This window comes from Crinia signifera, chromosome 1 (assembly GCF_055691185.1).
Source record: "Crinia signifera chromosome 1, ASM5569118v1, whole genome shotgun sequence".
Taxonomy (NCBI): domain Eukaryota; kingdom Metazoa; phylum Chordata; class Amphibia; order Anura; family Myobatrachidae; genus Crinia; species Crinia signifera.
The window spans coordinates 149,511,065-149,531,683 of record NC_139217.1 but is presented as its reverse complement, the minus strand read 5'-3'; the positions used below and the strand labels follow the sequence as shown (position 1 = coordinate 149,531,683).

Sequence of the window (20,619 nt, the reverse complement as noted above, 5' to 3'; positions counted from 1 at the left end):
AGATCGAATTAGCATTCGATCTATTCAATCTTTTTTATGGACTTTAAGAAACAGTATGGAAGTTCAACGGAAGCAGCTAGCTGCTAATTCATAAACGGACAGGATTGAATAGGTGCTGGCTGATAGTTCTGAGTACCGGAAATATTGGGCAACACTGAATACCCCTCATAATAGCTAACGCCTCCCCTTCCATACTTTTACCTGATGATCAGTGCCGAACAGAGTTTGATATCTAGAAGATCCAGCAGAAAGTATGGGGCAGGCAATTGAAACTGGGTTGAAATAATAACTCAAGTATCAAGTTTATATAGTTTTTTATTTTTTTAAAAGAGAATAAATTTAATACACATTACCACCGGCCGGTAGAAAAAATATATCACAAACTGTGTACACAGAATTTCTTAAAAAAACATGAATTCTTTAAAAATTCTAGACCTTTAAACTGTAACCTGCAGGGTTAGAATATATTGGCTAATGAGCCCATTGTAGTCACCCAGCTGGGCTTTCAGAGGCTTGTTATTCCTAGGTGAGGCTGTGAGTAATATACTCAATACTTTAATACAGTGTCCTGATAGTTGGGGAAAAAAGCTCTCAGATTCACCCAATCAAGCAGTTATTTCAATTAGTAAGCAAGTTAGTCAGTCACACCTTTTAGTTTGGTTAGACACAACCAGGCGATTTGTAATAAGACTGCGATAGCTCACTCATTCAGCCAGAATTGCACAGATCATAACTTGCTCAATACTAAGGCTCCCTTGGATGCAGGCAGAAGGATGCGTATTTGTAATCCACTGGGGGTGAGATATGGCTGGCCTGGAGCGGGTCCCCGGCTGCTGGTCTTCACGATTGCGCAGCCCTCTCAAGGACTCCCTGCTCCGGCGTTGGTCTCCCCGGCTCTAGTGGTAGGCAATGACGGTGATAGTGATGACGCGTTTCCCCACCTTCTTTACGTCAGCGGCTTCATCATGAAGCCGCTGACGTAGAGAAGGTGGGGAAACGCGTCATCACTAACACCTTCATTGCCTACCACTAGAGCCGGGGAGACCCGCGCAATCGGGAAGACCAGCAGCGGGTCCCCGGCTGTTGGTCTTCCCGATTGCGCAGCCCTCTCAAGGACTCCCTGCTCCGGCGTTGGTCTCCCCGGCTCTAGTGGTAGGCAATGACGGTGATAGTGATGACGCATTTCCCCACCTTCTCTACGTCAGCGGCTTCATCATGAAGCGCCGTTTACCTTTTTTTTACTAATTGTTTGTTTATTCTAAGGGTTGAGTATCCCTTATAAACGGCAGCTGGGACTATAATTAGTGCCCTGCGCTTGGTTATAGAAACATTTGATTGGATTGAAACAAGGTTATGCATGTGGCATCTGATTAGGCGTCCAATTAGATGTTGCATTCACCACCACAAATTATTAAAATCTTTGTTTAAATACTGGATCCTGACCTGCAGTTTAAAGGAGAGTTCATGCTTTAAGGCCCGGAGATCGTCAAGCTGCTGTCTGAGTGCTGCGAGGGTATCTTGCTTATCACACACATCCTTATCCAGCATTTTCATGGCCATCTCCATCTCTTGTCTTATTCCTATCTGCACCTCTAGTTCCTTCTCTACATCCTAAAACAAAGAGAAGATTACAAACAAAATTGAACACCTCACTTAAAAGCCTATGGTTTTTTTTATTTACCAGCAGTAAATTACTGGTGGTAATCATTTCGTTGGGGGCTCTTCAATTAGACCAGTGGTTCTCAAACTCAGTCCTCAGGACCCCACACAGTTCACATTTTCCAAGTCACCTGACAAGTGCACTCATTACTGACTGACACATTTGAATAGATGCACAGGTGGGGCTAATTATTTCACTTGATTCTGTGAGGAGACCTGCAAAACTGTGCACTGTGTGGGGTCCTGAGGACAGACTTTGAGAACCTGTGAATTAGACTAACTAATCGAAAAGGGGACAGACAGCAGCCCCATTGTGGCTCACAAAAACACACAGGTTTCACTGAACCCATGTGTTTGTGGAATAATTTTTTTTTCAGTTGACCAAATTTTATAGCTAGGGGGAAAAAAAAAAATCAGAGAAAGGTCGGGTAACTTGGGAAAAACATGTTTTTTTGCTTCTGCTGTTTCTCTTGGAGCTAATTGTATTATCATCTTAGTGATGGACGGTTAAGGTTGTACATCCGTTAGCCATGTCTACAATATAGTTTCAAAAAAGCAACTGAATATACAAAATAGTAAACAATTTCAGAAGAGACTATCCTTTTTATATATTTACTTTTATTAAACTTATTTTTCATTAATTTTTTTAAAATTACTTTTCATAATCTGTGTAATCTGCCACCTCTTATTGATGCTGACACAAAATAATGCTGGTAGGCATGAGTGGAAAAACATAAGATAGCATGTGCCTTAATGCTGATAGCAAACCAATGCTTTCTACTTTATGTGGTAAGTGAATATTCCTTCCTCTCAATAGTACATAGCCACACCCATTCTGCATAAGGCCACACACCTACTGACCTGTGAATATTTTTTCAATTACCAATTGCAGATTGAGAACATGATCTTACCAGTCGCAATTGAGTTTCTTCCTTTAAGTGCTTCTTGACCTCACCAAGCATCTGTGAATCAGCAGTCCTCTCTTGCTTGTTTCCCTAGGCACATGAATGAAAACCCCATGCATTTAATGCCAGTCTTATTTTGTGAACTGTGTATTCTTTTTCTTAAAAGTGTTCAATTCTAAGATGTACAAAATAATAAATGGTTAGGATACTTATGTATTAGCAGGGCGCCCGGCTACGCTACACTGACAACATAGCTTTGGGTACATTGTCAGCGTAGCCATTGCCGGGCACCCTGCTAATATGTCACTTACTAAGTTAGGCGTCCGGCGAGGCTTCAGTGGTGGGCGGGTGGCCGGAGGGGGAGATCCCGGCGTTCTGAAGGGTGGGTGGAGTGGCTTCATCGACGGCTGGGCGCAGGGGGAGATCCTGGCAGCACCCGGGGAACGCGTCCTGGTCCGGCAGCAATGTATGTAATTCAGTGTACTGCCGCTGGGGGATCATCACATGTTTTCCCTGCTCCCACAGCGGCACTACGCTAATTGCGTACATTGCTGCCGCTGGGGCCTGTCATGGTGGCCGCGAGTGCGGGGAGCCGAGGGAACGCTGGCGGCGAGGAGATCGTTAAGGGGTAAGTATGATGCACTACACACAGAACACCCACTAACACAATCATATCCCCACTATCCACGTCATACCACCATTATCCACGTGGGCGTAGTCAATTTTATAAAGTGTGGCGAGCGCAGCGAGCCACCGTGCCTGAAACGTGGGACGAGTATTGGCGTCCGCTCACCACACTTTATAAAATTAACTCTACGCCCACGTTGATAATAGGGTAGGACGTGGATAGTGGGTATAATGAAGCATTATGTATTAGCACAGCTCTAGTTACGTAAGTTACGTAGTTTGCGTAGTCAGCATAGTGGTGTATTGGTATTCTCAATACACCACTACGCAAACTACGTAATGGGCGCCCTGCTAATACATAAGTACCACGGTTAGTACAATGGAGTGTAGTTAACAATAAACCTTGACAGCTTTGTGCAGCAGCCCACCTTGGAGTAGTATGAACCGTCATCTTTCATCCTCTCCATCTCCTCCTGCATGGTAATGATTCGATTGTTTGCCACAGCAAGCTGAAAATAAGTTACGATATATTTTATTTACCCAAATACCTTTAGTTTAGTGTCCGAGAAGACAGACCACGACAATGTACAATTCTGGTTACCTCCTCAGTTAACTTTGTATTGGATTTCTCGAATGCATCCACCTTTGCCTGCAAGTTGTTCACAGTTGCACTGAAATACAGAGGGAAACTGTACTATTAGGCCTTTAAAAAGATGTCTAACTACCGTGTACAACGGTTTACAGGAGCCATAAATTCCAAAATTACACACCGAACCGGTATAAATGAAGACATACAATATAATGTGTCACTAATACACTATAACATGTAATATCTGTAATACAAAGTATTGAAGAAAAAACTGAGGCCCTTTGGGTGACCATAAAAACAGGGGAGAAGGTGTTTCTTCGTATAGGGGGTGATCTACAGACCACCACGTCAGGAAGAGGAACTTGACAAGAGCCTATAGCAGGACATCAATAAAATGGCATTAAAAGGAGAGGTGATAATCATGGGAGACTTTAATCTACCCGCAAATTCCACCAGAAGTAGGGACATTCTGAATTCCTTGCAAGGAGCATCCCTCCAGCAATTGGTGAGGGAGTTCACTCGTAAGGACGCAATATTAGACTTACCATATATACTAGAGTATAAGCCTACTTTTTCAGAACATTTTTTATGCTGAAAAAGCCCCCCTCGGCTTATACTCGAGTGAGGGTCCCACTTGAGTCAATAAGTTTTCCCAGTTTTTTGTTGTAAAATAAGGTGCCTCGGCTTATATTCGAGTCAACTTATACTCGAGTATATACGGTAATACTTACAAATGGTGACAGAATATCTGATGTAAATGTGGGTGAAAACCTGGGATCCAGTGACCATGAAGCAGTATGGTTCAAAATAAAGACAGAGACCGACTCATCGCACACAAAAACAAAGGTGTTAGATTTTAGGAAGGCTGATTTTGTAGAGATGGGAAATTCTGTAAGGGATTCTTTGTGGAGGAACTTGGAAGGAGTGCAGGATAAGTGGGAAAATTAAAAAGTGCAATACTGAAAGCAACAGAACTTTGGGCCTTATTCTAGTTCACTCTTTCTGACAAAATCCTTCTTAGATGAACAAAACCATGTGCACTGCAGGGGGCAGCTGTAAAATGTGCGGAGAGAATTAGATTTAGGTGAGTTATTTTGTTTCTGTGCGGGGTAAATACTGGCTGCTTTATTTTTACACTGCAATATAGATCTCACTTTGAAGTGAAACCCCACCCAAATCTAATTCTCTCTGCACAAGTTACATCTGCCCCACCTGCAGTGCACATGGTTTTGTCCATCTAAGAAGGATTTTGTCAGAAAGAGTGAACTAGAATAAGGCCCATTGTGTCAAAAGAGTTAGGAAAAACACAAGGAAAAGGAAGCCCTTGTGGTTTGCGAAAGCAAAAAAGTTGGCCTTTAAGAAATTAAATAAGATGCTTGTTAGAAGGAGGCTAAGAAGGTAATCAGATGTGCAAAAGCACAGGCTGAAGAGAAAATGGCCCAGTCAGAGGGTAAAGGGGGGAAAACTTTTTTTAGGTATATAAGTGAAAGGAGAAAATCAAAAAGTGGACAGAGACTAAAGACAGAGAGTGGAAGCCTTCTTGAGAGAGTCAATGTAATAGCAGATCATATTAATAATTATTTCTGCTCAGTATTCACTGCTGAAAGAGGGGGAAGGGGTCACAGTTAACTTGCAAGCTTAGTCAGAAAACGGAGGGAGACACAAGTACATTTACAGAGGAGAAAGTCCTCACAGAACTCTCAAAACTGAAAGTGGATAAATCAATGGGGCCAGATGGGATACATCCAAGGATACTAAAAGAGCAGCTGGTAAAACCAATAACAGAATTATCCAACCAGTCACTAGCTACTGGAGTAATCCCAGAGGACTGGAAAACAGCAAATGTAGTCCAACTACATAAAAGTGGAAGGAAGAGGTAAGCAACTATCGACCACAGAGCCTTACATCAGTAGTAGAGAAATTGATGGAAACACTCTTAAAACAAAGAGTTGTAGAATATCTCAAAACCAGCAATTTACAGGATCCGAAATAGCATGGGTTTACTAGGGGAAGATCATGTCAAACACATCTTACTGACTTTTTTGACTGGGTGACTAAAGTAATAGATCAAGGTGGAGCTGTAGATGTAGCTTATCTAGACTTTAGTAAGGCTTTTGACACTGTCCCACATCACAGACTGTTAAATAAACTTGCAAGCTTGGTCTTGGATTTTAAAATAGTTGAATGGATAAGAGCATGGGTCTTCAAACTGTGGCCCTCCATATATGAAAATACAAATCCCAACATGCCTTGCCACAGTTATAACACTCCCTTATAGCAAAACTGTGGCACGGCATGCTGGGATTTGTAGTTTCACAACATCTGGAGGGCCACAGTTTAAAAACCCATGGATAAGAGCATGGTTGCAGGACAGAAAACAGAGAGTTGTAGTAAACAGAGTACAGTCAAAGGAGGGAAAGGTTACAAGTGGGGTACTCCAGGGATCTGTAATTGGACCAGTACTTTTTAATATCTTTATTGGTGATATTGCAAATGGAATTGAGGGTAAAATGTGCCTTTTTGCAGATGACACAAAAAGGTATGCAACGGGGTAGACACACCAGAAGGGGTAAAACAAATGATTGATGATCTAGGTAGATTAGAGGAAAGGTCAAGAGCATGGCAACTACAGTTTAAAGCCCAAAAATGCAAAATCATGCACTTGGGTCTCAGAAATCCAAAGACTAAATATAGTATAAATGGCACTATAATGGAAACTACTGAGGAAGAGAGGGATCTAGGTGTCACTATTTCAGGGGACTTAAAGGCAGGTAGGCAATGTAACAAAAGCAATGAAGAAGGCAAGTCAGATGCTTGGTTGCATAGGAAGAGGTATCAGCAGTAGAAAGAAAGATGTAATAACGCCACTGTATAGGTCATTGGTACGACCTCATCTAGAGTATTGTGTTCAGTTCTGGAGGCCATATCTCCAGAAGGATATAAATACATTAGAGACTGTACAAAGAAGCGCAACTAAAATGGTGCATGGCCTACATCACAAAACGTACCAGAAAAGAATAAAAGATCTTAATATGTATGGTTTGGAGCAGAGAATGGAAAGGGGGGACATGATAGAAACTTTCAAATATATCAAGGGCTTTAACAAGGTACAGGTGAGAGGCATTCTGCACAGGAAGAGGAGCAGCAGAACAAGAGGACATGCACTGAAACTAGAGGGAGGAAGATTCAGGGGAAATGTGAGGAAGAATTAGCTCATAGAAAGAGTAGTAGATAAGTGGAATAGCCTCCCATTAGAGGTAGTAGAGGCAAATACAGTAGTACAATGTAAACATGCTTGGGATAGGCATATTGATTCCTTACAAAAAAAATAAGGATCAAATATGGTTTAAGGTAACATGTTTAAAAAAGGGGCAGACTATATGGGCCAAGTGGTTCTTATCTGCCGTCAAATTCTATGTTTCTGTCCTTATGCAAAGGAGAAGCAAAACAAAGTTTAACCCCTTCCCGACATTTGACGTACATTTACGTCATGGTCGGGAAGCACTTCCCGACACATGGCGTAAATGTACGTCATGGATTTAAACTGTCACCGCGTCTATAGACGCGGTGACAGTTTCAACATGTCTGCTGTCCCTGACAGCAGACATGTCCGTGCATGCCCAGGGGGGGCTGCGATGCCGCCCCCCCGTCGGCGATCGCTGTGATTGGCTGTTCAGTGTGAACAGCCAATTACAGCGTTTTCCTGTGTCACCGGCGAATAACGTTCGCCGGTGACACGGGATCAGAGGTGATTGGTGCTGTAAAGTACAGCACCAATCACCGCGGGGTGTAAGGGTGACACTGGTGTCACCCCACCTCACCCCGCCCGCCCCCAAAGGCCGTGATTGGTTCGTCGGACCGACGGACCAATCACAGCCAAGGAGGGGGATTTAAACTAACGGTGACTGCACTGCAGACGCCATTCCGGTCTGGAATAGCGTGCAGTGCGGTCACCGTACCTCCCTGCCGCCATACTGACCAGAACCTTGCTCCATACTTGCTCCATACTTACCTGATCGCTGCTTCATCACTGCTTCCTGGATCCTGTTGCTACTTGTGCCTTCCTGTGAAATTGTGCTGCTGCAGTGTACTAGCTAGATAGAGAGAGAGATAGATAGAGAGATAGAGAGAGATAGAGAGATATAGAGAGAGATAGAGAGAGAGATAGTGTCAGAGAGTGCTATATTTTGTGCTGCTGCAGTGTGATATAGTTATAGATAGAGAGAGAGAGATAGAGAGAGAGAGATAGATAGAGAGGCCTAGTGACAGAGTGCTATATTTTGTGCTGCTGCAGTGTGATAGTTATAGAGAGATAGAGAGAGATAGAGAGAGAGAGATATAGTGTCAGAGAGTGCTATATTTTGTGCTGCTGCAGTGTGATATAGTTATAGATAGAGAGAGAGAGATAGAGAGATAGATAGAGAGGCCTAGTGACAGAGTGCTATATTTTGTGCTGCTGCAGTGTGATAGTTATAGAGAGATAGAGAGAGAGAGAGATAGAGAGAGATAGTGACAGATTGTGCTATATATTTTTGATATAACTGACTGCTGCCCCCTCCTTTTGTGCTGATCAGTATAAATTAACTGATCAGCAACTTTTTGGGGGCGCAGGTTTTTTTTTTTATATATAGATATACCTGTCAGTGCTGCTGCTGCAGTGTCATAGAGTGATAGATAGTGAGAGATAGAGAGATAGAGAGAGATAGTGACAGAGAGTGATAGAGAGTGCTAAATTTTGTGTCTGCTGCCCCCGCCTTTTGTGCTGATCACTATATCTGAGGTGATCAGCAACTTTTTTGGGGGTACAGAGGTTTTTTTTTTTTTATATATACCTGTCAGTTGCACCAAAGGTTGTGCACCTGCTGCACCTCACTGGTAATCAGTGTCGCATCACTGATCACCTTTTTTTTTTGTGTGTGTGCTGTGGGGTCTTTTTTTAATTTTTTTTTTACACACACTGTGATTTTGTGGGTGTCCTGTGGCCGCTGTGCGCTGATCAGTGACGTACATCACTGATCATCTTTTTCGGCACAGGGTTGATCTATATATTTTTTTTTTTTGATCAAATTCCTGTTGCCTTTGAGCGCTGTTCAGTGACAGACGTTACTGACCAACATCTGTGATCAATTTTTGGCGCAGGACCTTTTTTTTTTTTTTTAACCCCTTAAATTTTTTATTTTTAACCCCTTCATTTTTTTTTTATTGGTATAAAGTATTTTTTTTTTTCTGCACCACATACACACTACACACTACATACCCCCCGGATTGAAATAAAGTTTGTACCCCCCCCTACACTATACACGTGTTGAAACATTTCACTACCAGTAACACAAAAATAAAAATGGCATCCCAAATGTCCTCCCAAATGTCCTCCCAAATGTCCTCCCAGTCATCCAGGAGAATGTATTCAGTGGAGGAGGCATATGCCATGCTTGCTTCTGACTCTGACACAGCCAGTGATGCAAGCGGGGAATTTGAAGGATTCGCCTTAAGCTCCTCTTCCTCCTCTGGTGATGAGGGACCCCCTCAAAGACGCCCCCGTAGAGCAGCTGAGACCCCCCCCCCAATAATTGATCTCGTATGGACCCCACCACCAGACAATTTTGAGCCCCAGGTTCCTGAGTTTTTGGCCATGCCAGGAATCCAATTTGATTCCACAGGTCTCAGAGAAATTGACTTTTTCAAATTATTTTTCTCTGATGATTTTATAAATTTAATGGTGGACCAAACTAATTTATATGCCCAGCAGTTTATTGCTCAAAACCCCACGTCATCATTTGCTAGGTGGACCCCTGTAGATGCAGTAGAGATGATGACGTTTTGGGGTCTGGTGTTTCATATGGGCATAGTAAAAAAGCCAGAAATTAGGCAATATTGGAGTACAGATGTTCTGTACAGTACTCCATTTTACCGTATGGCCATGACCCGGACTCGATTTGAGACAATTCTTAAATTTATACATTACACCGATAATGCACAGTGCCCACCCAGAGATGATCCCACCTTTGACCGGCTATTCAAAGTCAGGCCGGTCATTGATCATTTCAGTGCCAAATTTGAAGAGGTGTACATCCCTGAAAAATTTATTTGTATCGACGAGTCCCTTATACATTTTAAAGGAAGGGTTAAATTCCGCCAGTACCTTCCCAGTAAGAGGGCAAGGTATGGCATAAAAATGTATAAACTGTGTGAAAGCACCTCAGGGTACACCCACAGGTTTAGGGTTTATGAAGGGAAGGATTCAAGAATTGAACCGCCAGAATGCCCCCCCTCCCTCGTAGGTGTTAGTGGGAAAATTGTCTGGGATTTAGTGCACCCCTTCCTGGATAAAGGTTATCACCTCTATGTGGATAACTTTTACACCAGCATCCCCCTGTTTAAGGCCCTTGGTTCAAGAGGTACAGCAGCTTGCGGTACTGTGCGCAAGAACCAAAGAGGCCTCCCAAAAACGCACATTGCCCAAGTAATGAGAAGGGGTGAAAGCAGGGGAATATGCAACGAAAATATGTTGTTGGTCAAATATAAGGACAAGAGGGATGTCCTTATACTGACAACAATTCACGGAGACAGTACCACCTCCGTCCCTGTACGAGGTACCAGTACCCACACCTCAAAACCTAATTGTATCCTGGATTACAATAGGTACATGGGCGGAGTGGATCTTTCAGATCAGGTACTGAAGCCGTACAGTGCCCTGCGGAAAACAAAAATCTGGTACAAGAAGGTGGCCGTGTATATTATCCAGATGGCACTGTATAACGCTTACGTGCTATTCCGTTCTACCGGCCAGAGGGGGACATTTATGCACTTTCAAGAGGAAGTCATAAAGGGCCTAATATTTGGGAACCAGCAGGCAGAGGGCCCCAGTACTTCTAGTACTGGCCCCCGTATTGTACCAGGGCAGCATTTTCCTGATGAAATCCCCTCCACTGGAAAAAAGGGCAGGACACAAAAAAGGTGCAAAGTTTGCTATAAAAAGGGAATAAGAAAGCAAACTATTTTCCAGTGTGACACTTGCCCCGACAAACCCGGCCTATGTATAAAGGAGTGTTTTAAAATATACCACACATCTATGGAATATTAGGTTCATAATTTCACCGTGCTTCGGGGGTCTTGCTAATGCCACATAGCACCCACCATTCATTCCACCAGAATCTGAGCCGCAAAATCCAAAAATCACTCCTTCCCTTCTGAGTCCTGCCATGCACCCAACTGGTATTTTTTGGTCACATGTGAGGCATTGCCGTACTCGGGAGAAATTGGGGCACAGATTTTGGGGTGCTTTGTCTCCTTCATTCCTTGTGAAAATGAAAAATTTTGAGCCAGAACTGCATTTTTGTGTAAAAAAATGTAATTTTTCATGTTCACTGCCCACTTGTATCAAAATTGGTGAAACCCCTGGGGGTTTGAAATGTACACTATACCCCTAGATGAATTCCCTGAGGGGTGTAGTTTGCAAAATGGGGTCACTTGTGGGGGGGTTCCACTGTATTGGTGCTTTGGGGGTCTTGCTAATGCGACATAGCACCCACCATCATTCCACCAGAATTTGTGCTGCAAAATCCAAATATCACTCCTTCCCTTCTGAGTCCTGCCACTTTTTGGTCACACATGAGGCATTGCCGTACTCGGGAGAAATTGGGGCACAGATTTTGGGGTGCTTTGTCTCCTTCATTCCTTCTGAAAATGAAAAATTTTGAGCCAGAACTGCATTTTTGTGTAAAAAAATGTAATTTTTCATTTTCACTGCCCACTTGTATCAAAATTGGTGAAACCCCTGGGGGTTTGAAATGTACACTATACCCCTAGATGAATTCCCTGAGGGGTGTAGTTTGCAAAATGGGGTGACTTGTGGGGGGGTTCCACTGTATTGGTGCAACATAGCACCCACCATTCATTCCACCAGAATCTGTGCTGCAAAATCCAAAAATCACTCCTTCCCTTCTGAGTCCTGCCATGCACCCAACTGGTATTTTTTGGTCACATGTGAGGCATTGCCGTACTCGGGAGAAATTGGGGCACAGATTTTGGGGTGCTTTTTCTCCTTCATACCTTCTGAAAATGAAAAATTTTGAGCCAGAACTGCATTTTTGTGTAAAAAATGTAATTTTTCATGTTCACTGCCCACTTGTATCAAAATTGGTGAAACCCCTGGGGGTTTGAAATGTACACTATACCCCTAGATGAATTCCCTGAGGGGTGTAGTTTGCAAAATGGGGTCACTTGTGGGGGGGTTCCACTGTATTGGTGCTTGGGGGGTCTTGCTAATGCAACATAGCACCCACCAAAATTCCACCAGAATCTGAGCTGCAAAATCCAAAAATCACTCCTTCCCTTCTGAGTCCTGCCATGCACCCAACTGGTATTTTTTGGTCACATGTGAGGCATTGCCGTACTCGGGAGAAATTGGGGCACAGATTTTGGGGTGCTTTGTCTCCTTCATACCTTCTGAAAATGAAAAATTTTGAGCCAGAACTGCATTTTTGTGTAAAAAAATGTAATTTTTCATTTTCACTGCCCACTTGTATCAAAATTGGTGAAACCCCTGGGGGTTTGAAATGTACACTATACCCCTAGATGAATTCCCTGAGGGGTGTACTTTGCAAAATGGGGTGACTTGTGGGGGGGTTCCACTGTATTGGTGCAACATAGCACCCACCATTCATTCCACCAAAATCTGTGCTGCAAAATCCAAAAATCACTCCTTCCGTTCTGAGTCCTGCCATGCACCCAACTGGTATTTTTTGGTCACATGTGAGGCATTGCCGTACTCGGGAGAAATTGGGGCACAGATTTTGGGGTGCTTTTTCTCCTTCATACCTTCTGAAAATGAAAAATTTTGAGCCAGAACTGCATTTTTGTGTAAAAAAATGTAATTTTTCATTTTCACTGCCCACTTGTATCAAAATTGGTGAAACCCCTGGGGGTTTGAAATGTACACTATACCCCTAGATGAATTCCCTGAGGGGTGTAGTTTTCAAAATGGGGTGACTTGTGGGGGGGTTCCACTGTATTGGTGCTTGGGGGGTCTTGCTAATGCGACATAGCACCCACCAAAATTCCACCAGAATCTGAGCTGCAAAATCCAAAAATCACTCCTTCCGTTCTGAGTCCTGCCATGCACCCAACTGGTATTTTTTGGTCACATGTGAGGCATTGCCGTACTCGGGAGAAATTGGGGCACAGATTTTGGGGTGCTTTTTCTCCTTCATACCTTCTGAAAATGAAAAATTTTGAGCCAGAACTGCATTTTTGTGTAAAAAAATGTAATTTTTCATTTTCACTGCCCACTTGTATCAAAATTGGTGAAACCCCTGGGGGTTTGAAATGTACACTATACCCCTAGATGAATTCCCTGAGGGGTGTAGTTTTCAAAATGGGGTGACTTGTGGGGGGGTTCCACTGTATTGGTGCTTGGGGGGTCTTGCTAATGCGACATAGCACCCACCAAAATTCCACCAGAATCTGAGCTGCAAAATCCAAAAATCACTCCTTCCGTTCTGAGTCCTGCCATGCACCCAACTGGTATTTTTTGGTCACATGTGAGGCATTGCCGTACTCGGGAGAAATTGGGGCACAGATTTTGGGGTGCTTTTTCTCCTTCATACCTTCTGAAAATGAAAAATTTCGAGCCAGAACTGCATTTTTGTGTAAAAAATGTAATTTTTCATTTTCACTGCCCACTTGTATCAAAATTGGTGAAACCCCTGGGGGTTTGAAATGTACACTATACCCCTAGATGAATTCCCTGAGGGGTGTAGTTTGCAAAATGGGGTGACTTGTGGGGGGGTTCCACTGTATTGGTGCTTGGGGGGTCTTGCTAATGCGACATAGCACCCACCAAAATTCCACCAGAATCTGAGCTGCAAAATCCAAAAATCACTCCTTCCCTTCTGAGTCCTGCCATGCACCCAACTGGTATTTTTTGGTCACATGTGAGGCATTGCCGTACTCGGGAGAAATTGGGGCACAGATTTTGGGGTGCTTTGTCTCCTTCATACCTTCTGAAAATGACAAATTTGGAGCCAGAACTGCATTTTTGTGTAAAAAAAATAATTTTTCATTTTCACTGCCCACTTGTATCAAAATTGGTGAAACCCCTGGGGGTTTGAAATGTACACTATACCCCTAGATGAATTCCCTGAGGGGTGTACTTTGCAAAATGGGGTGACTTGTGGGGGGGTTCCACTGTATTGGTGCAACATAGCACCCACCATTCATTCCACCAAAATCTGTGCTGCAAAATCCAAAAATCACTCCTTCCGTTCTGAGTCCTGCCATGCACCCAACTGGTATTTTTTGGTCACATGTGAGGCATTGCCGTACTCGGGAGAAATTGGGGCACAGATTTTGGGGTGCTTTTTCTCCTTCATACCTTCTGAAAATGAAAAATTTTGAGCCAGAACTGCATTTTTGTGTAAAAAAATGTAATTTTTCATTTTCACTGCCCACTTGTATCAAAATTGGTGAAACCCCTGGGGGTTTGAAATGTACACTATACCCCTAGATGAATTCCCTGAGGGGTGTAGTTTTCAAAATGGGGTGACTTGTGGGGGGGTTCCACTGTATTGGTGCTTGGGGGGTCTTGCTAATGCGACATAGCACCCACCATTCATTCCACCAGAATCTGTGCTGCAAAATCCAAAAATCACTCCTTCCCTTCTGAGTCCTGCCATGCACCCAACTGGTATTTTTTGGTCACATGTGAGGCATTGCCGTACTCGGGAGAAATTGGGGCACAGATTTTGGGGTGCTTTTTCTCCTTCATACCTTCTGAAAATGAAAAATTTTGAGCCAGAACTGCATTTTTGTGTAAAAAAATGTAATTTTTCATTTTCACTGCCCACTTGTATCAAAATTGGTGAAACCCCTGGGGGTTTGAAATGTACACTATACCCCTAGATGAATTCCCTGAGGGGTGTAGTTTGCAAAATGGGGTCACTTGTGGGGGGGTTCCACTGTATTGGTGCTTGGGGGGTCTTGCTAATGCGACATAGCACCCACCAAAATTCCACCAGAATCTGAGCTGCAAAATCCAAAAATCACTCCTTCCCTTCTGAGTCCTGCCATGCACCCAACTGGTATTTTTTGGTCACATGTGAGGCATTGCCGTACTCGGGAGAAATTGGGGCACAGATTTTGGGGTGCTTTGTCTCCTTCATACCTTCTGAAAATGACAAATTTGGAGCCAGAACTGCATTTTTGTGTAAAAAAAATAATTTTTCATTTTCACTGCCCAGTTGTACCACAATTGGTGAAACCCCTGGGGGTTTGAAATGTACACTATACCCCTAGATGAATTCCCTGAGGGGTGTAGTTTGCAAAATGGGGTCACTTGTGGGGGGGGTTCCTAACTTTTAGCATCTTATGGTGCCTTGAAACCTACATGGTGCCTAAAAAATAATCTCATAAAAAGGAGGCTCCAAAATCAAGTAGGTGCTCCTTCTATTATGAAGCCTGTGGTTTGGTCACCGTGCACACTAGGGCCACATATAGGATATTTATGAAAACAAAAGAATTGGGGGAATCAATTTTTAGTCACATTTCTCTAGTAAAATGTACTGTGTTCCTTATAAAAATGTATTAAAATTGCAAATCTGCAAAAAAAAAGAAATTTTGAAATTTCACCTACACTTTGTTTTAATTCCTGTGAAACACCTAAAGGGTTAACAAACTTCCAAAATGCTGTTTTGAATACTGTGAGGGGTGCAGTTTTTGAAATGGCATCATTTATGGGGGTGTCTCACATACAAGTCCCTCAAAGTCACATCAGAACTGAACTGGTCCCTAAAAAAATCAGTGTTTGAAATTTTCTTGAAAATTTGAGAATTTGCTATTCATATTGTAAGCCTCCTAGTGTCCCAAAAAATTAAAAGGAAGTTGAAATAATGATGTCAACATAAAGTAGACATATGGTCTATGTTAGTTATTCACTATTTTGAGTGGTAAGATTATTTGTCTCACAAGCAGAAAATTTAACATTTTGCAAATCGCTAAATTTTCCATTTTTTCACGATATTTTGGTATTTTTCACAAAAAAACACAGACTGTATCGACCCAAATTTACCACTAATTTGAAGTACAATGTGTCACGAAAAAACAATCTCAAAACCACTGGGATAAGTAAAAGCAAAAAAAAGTTATCCCCACTTAAGTGAGACATGTCAGATTTGAAAAAAAGGGCTCTGTCAGGAACGCAAAAACTGGCTCTGTCAGGAAGGGGTTAAAAAAAGTGTGCAATGTTACTTTAGCAGGTTTGTTAAGTATCACCAAGACGGCTAATGTTACCACAAATAAACAGTATGCAGAGTTTGGAAATAAGCTTTCTGTTGGTTCCCATTCATGGCGAGTTGTAGAAGCACTACCTAGAAAGCACAATTGAACTATCAGTTGACTGGTTATATCTTTCGATATAGCACTGCAATACAACATGGATCATTACAATATGTCTTATGTGTTTAATCTTTGGCTTTCTCCCATATTAGATCTCTAGTTAATTGAACTTGAATAATATGTATATATACAGTATTTTAGATCTGACCCAACGTTGGTCTGTGGTAGTCATGTCCTAGCTATAGTTAGCATGTTTCATAGCTCTTATGGTTTGAGTGGAGCTAATTAAATATTTATTTTTAATGCTATTTAGGCTTTGCCAAAGGAATTAATTAATTAGAAATACTGCATAGTCATTGATGTCTGTATTTGCACTTAAATCACATATGTATCATTTCCAGTAAAGGAATTTGTATATTACATGAATCCATGGAGTCAGGATACTGTAGTAGTATACAGGGTATATTGATATAGTCCTGACATACTGTCAGTCAATGGGGCTATATCAGCTTGGATCGCTATCAACTCACCATCAATTGCGACCTTGCATAATAGCGATCCAAGCTGATCTAGCCCCATTGACTGACAGTATGTCAGAGGACTATTTCAATATACCCTGTATACTACTACAGTATCCCGCCTAGACAGAAAGGACACCTGTCCCATGTGAATTTGCGAGAAAATTGCGAATGGATTGCTAATCACAATATTACTACAAACACATGAGCTAATGAAGCACATTTAAAGGACAATGCCATACAAGAAGGGAATCTATTATGATTCATAATATCAACAGATTATTCTTAGCACCACACTTATGCTGGGTATACATTAAGCGATTATCAGCAGAGTGGGCCGATAATCGCAGTGTGTGTGATTGTGACTGATTAGTGATTATTGGTCTGTTCCACATACTGATCTGATCATTTGTCAGCCACATCTGGCAGTGTAGCACAGCAGCGCCCAGTTTACTGACATTTCCCATGTTCCTTCACAGGGAAGGAAACTGTAAATATCTCTTCCCTGGGGGAGGATATTAGCATTGTGAAATATCGGAAACTATATGGCCACGATTTCATGATGTTGACCGACATTTCATCTGACAATGTATTACCCAGCATTACTTACTGCTAATTGGAGACTTCAGCACGTAAAACACCAAAAGGCATTGAAGAGGAATTAAAAAAAAAAAATGGCTACAACAAGCTATAGTAATGCGCAAGACTAGTTTTTGTAATCCTCACTGAAATACTGAAATGATCTGAGTAGTACTCAGCCGTGGCAAGTTGTATAGGCACAACTCTATCTTAGCTATAACAAAATGAAAACATTTGACACACATCAAAAATATTACGGGCGATAGGGATTTTTTTTTTTCCTTTGAAAATCAAACCTTTATTACTTCGTAAGATACACTTCCTCGGTTATTAATGGCAGCTTCTATTTTGTGATCATGCTCATCCTACGCCACCACAGGAAGCTATTTATATCAGTGCTGCACTAATGGGACAAATGGAGTGAATTGAAATTACTGATCTGCTTGGGGGCAAAATGGATATTTCCTCTGTCAGTAGCACTCATCGGCCCTTCAATTATTCACGTTTAGCACGCCATAAACTCAAAATGTATAAATTACAAACAAATGCATGCACTTTACAAGTTATGTTTCTCATTATACAAGCTAATACTTGGTGCCTGCTACCCCCAACAGAATAATTATGTAACAAAAAGGTCAGTGCCCCTATTCACATACTCAGGAGCAGCTGTATGGTAAAGAAAAGTCACCCAACCTTTAACAGATATCAAAACACATGCAATTATAATTACTCCTAAAATCAACTACAAGCACACGGACTAAATGTGTTTTGTGTGACATCACAAGTATATACATGGGACATAAGCTAACAGCAATTTGTTAACAAAGAAGTTAAGACTTATTTATATATTTAAGAACAAACGTCATGATTTGTCTGAATGAAATAATTATTCTTTGTTCCCAGAAAGTGAGTGGAACAGAAGAGAATGGCTACCCCTAATTTAAAGCAACAAATACAGCTTTAAATTATTTTGCTTTTTAAAAGGCAACCGTTGGGACAGCTAGAGAAATGAATGGTTAAGGCACAGTACACTGTTGGTAGGAAGAAATCCATTGGGTCACTAATTATTACAATGTGCCAATCATCATGATTCCTGGCATCTCTCCCATGTGTTACGATCCTGACCATGAAGTGATACTGTCTAATGAAATGTATAGGTCTCAACCAGCTGAATATAATATAAACAGATGTACAGTAACATCATACAATATTGCTGCAGTCAAGCCAAACATCCATGTGCCATGCACATTAAGATCTCTGGCGGGCCTGGGTACTGATTGATGAGTGTGACCAAATGTCAGGAAGGTGTGGCCATCCTCCCCTTAAAAAAACAACAACACAGTGCCGCAAAGAGCAGGGGTGCACCTCCAGGTCACTTCTCTGCTCACTACTGCTGCAGCAGCATTTCAGGAAAGAACAGGGGATTGATGCAGCAGCAGTCTTCTCAGTGCCCCATGGTCCACTCAGCTGAGCTGCTCTACAGGCGCAGCAAGCAGTAGCGGGCAGAGCACATGGGGTGATCATAACAGTAGGCCAGAGATGGGGAAACTCTGGCCCTCTGGCTGTTGGGATGTGTAATCCAACAACAGCCAGAGGGCCAAAGAATCCCCAACCCTGTAGCAGGCAAATAGTACCCCCCTATCAGCACCCCCTGATGAAGTCTCTTTTGTGGCCATGTACATTTTGGTCACAGTGTGGTCTACTTCAGTGGACTTTACTGAATCAGTATAGAAAGTGCTACAACGCAGCAGCCGTGGCTTTTTCTTCCCCACACCAAGCTCCGTCGTGCTTCTTATACAGATGCAGTTTCATTCACACAGATTCACAAGTGTTGCACTGGAAATTATTTAGTCAAGTCAAGGGGTTTTGTCACATCATAATGCAACTAAAACACATACTCTAGCGAAAGACACTCAGCATGGCCGACGTGCATGGCATACTGTGGCTAGGTGTGTGAGGACCCACCTGTTCAGTGATTTTCCCCCAATAAAAAAGGGATCAATACTCACTTAAACTCATGAGTTTATCCAATATGTACAGTAGCTCACATACTCAGGACAAGCTTTCACATGCTTGTTATTAATTTAGCAAATACTGTCACAGAAATTGGGCCAGATGCACCAAGCCTCCACAAATTAAAAAAAGTGCAGAGTGATAAACAACCAATCAGCTGCTAGCTGTTCTGTTACAGGGTGGGTTTGAAATATGGCCTGTAGGAGCAGGATTTGGTATGAAATCCTGACGGTCAAAATCCCGAATGGGTCAAAATACAGACAAGGACAAAATCTCGACAGTTAAAATCCGACAAGGTCAAAATACCGACATATAGAATGTACAGGTGAAACAGTCAACATGACTTTCTGTCAACAGGTCGTGAGGTCGACATGGGTTTTTTCACAGTTTTTTTTTACCCGAATGTCAACACGGTCGACATGAACACAGTTGGAAGTGAACTGCAGCCCCATGCTTTGCTCGCTATGCTTCGGGCACGGAGCCTCGCTACACTTTGCACACTATTTTGTTCTCCCTCCACGCCCTAGTGGATGGTAGGGCATGAAATACCGCCTGTCGGCACATGTCGGGTCAAAAAATTGTGAAAAAATTCATGTCGACCTCATGACAGAAAGTCATGTTGACTGTTTCACCTGTACATTCTATATGTCGGTATTTTGACCTTGTCGGGATTTTAAATGTCGGGATTTGGACCCGGTCGGGATTTTGACTGCACCCCGTAGGAGCAGATTGTCAGGTTGTTTATCACTCTCCACTTTATCACTTTTTTGAAGCTTGATACAACCTTAGTTCACTCTATAGAAGTGGTTATAAGAATAAAAAAAATATATATATAAAAAAAACAAAGTGCTGGCATCCCCTGCTCTCTGAATTTGTGAAAATCATTACAAACATACATGTTAATAGAACAAAGTCCAGCTGTTTTCATAAAGAAAAAGATTGGATATTAAAAATATATGATATGATCCCTTCTAGGACATGTATTTGCCCAGTTTCATTGTTAAAAATATTCATACCATACCTTAGTTGTCTGTTGAGTTCTTCTACATAATTCTTCTGATCAAGTATAGCAGTAATCTGGCCATCTCTGTACATAGAATGAAACTTGTCAGATAGCGTAGGAATATCCTAACATAGCATAACAATAAATCTTAGTCCTTGGTTCTACCATACAATCCTTAACCACTTAGAACACAAACTGTGACTAAGGGTTAGCTACCTTGGCAGGCAGATATTTGCTTTCTTTATATACAGAAAGTTGTATTATTGTAATATGATAATATAACAATTAGGGGCTAAATGGAGTTACCTGTAGAATGTATGAATGAATATTGATCAGTAAACAGCCTTTAGGATTTTAATTCAAGGATAACAATATACAAACTAATTTTTAATG

At 42.0% G+C, this 20,619-nt stretch overlaps 1 protein-coding gene across 7 annotated transcripts in view; it reads right to left on the bottom strand.

Moving 5' to 3' along the window:
• RUFY3 (RUN and FYVE domain containing 3) overlaps positions 1-20,619 on the bottom strand; it is a 119,378-nt gene that overhangs the window by 31,933 nt on the left and 66,826 nt on the right. For all 7 annotated transcript variants that reach the window (XM_083174541.1, XM_083174542.1, XM_083174561.1 and 4 more), the window contains 5 exons: positions 20,245-20,310; positions 3,793-3,862; positions 3,620-3,700; positions 2,571-2,654; positions 1,444-1,611 (listed from right to left, as the gene is read on the bottom strand). In XM_083174541.1, the coding sequence (XP_083030667.1) occupies positions 1,444-1,611; positions 2,571-2,654; positions 3,620-3,700; positions 3,793-3,862; positions 20,245-20,310 (469 nt within the window). The remainder of the gene's footprint in view (positions 1-1,443; positions 1,612-2,570; positions 2,655-3,619; positions 3,701-3,792; positions 3,863-20,244; positions 20,311-20,619) is intronic.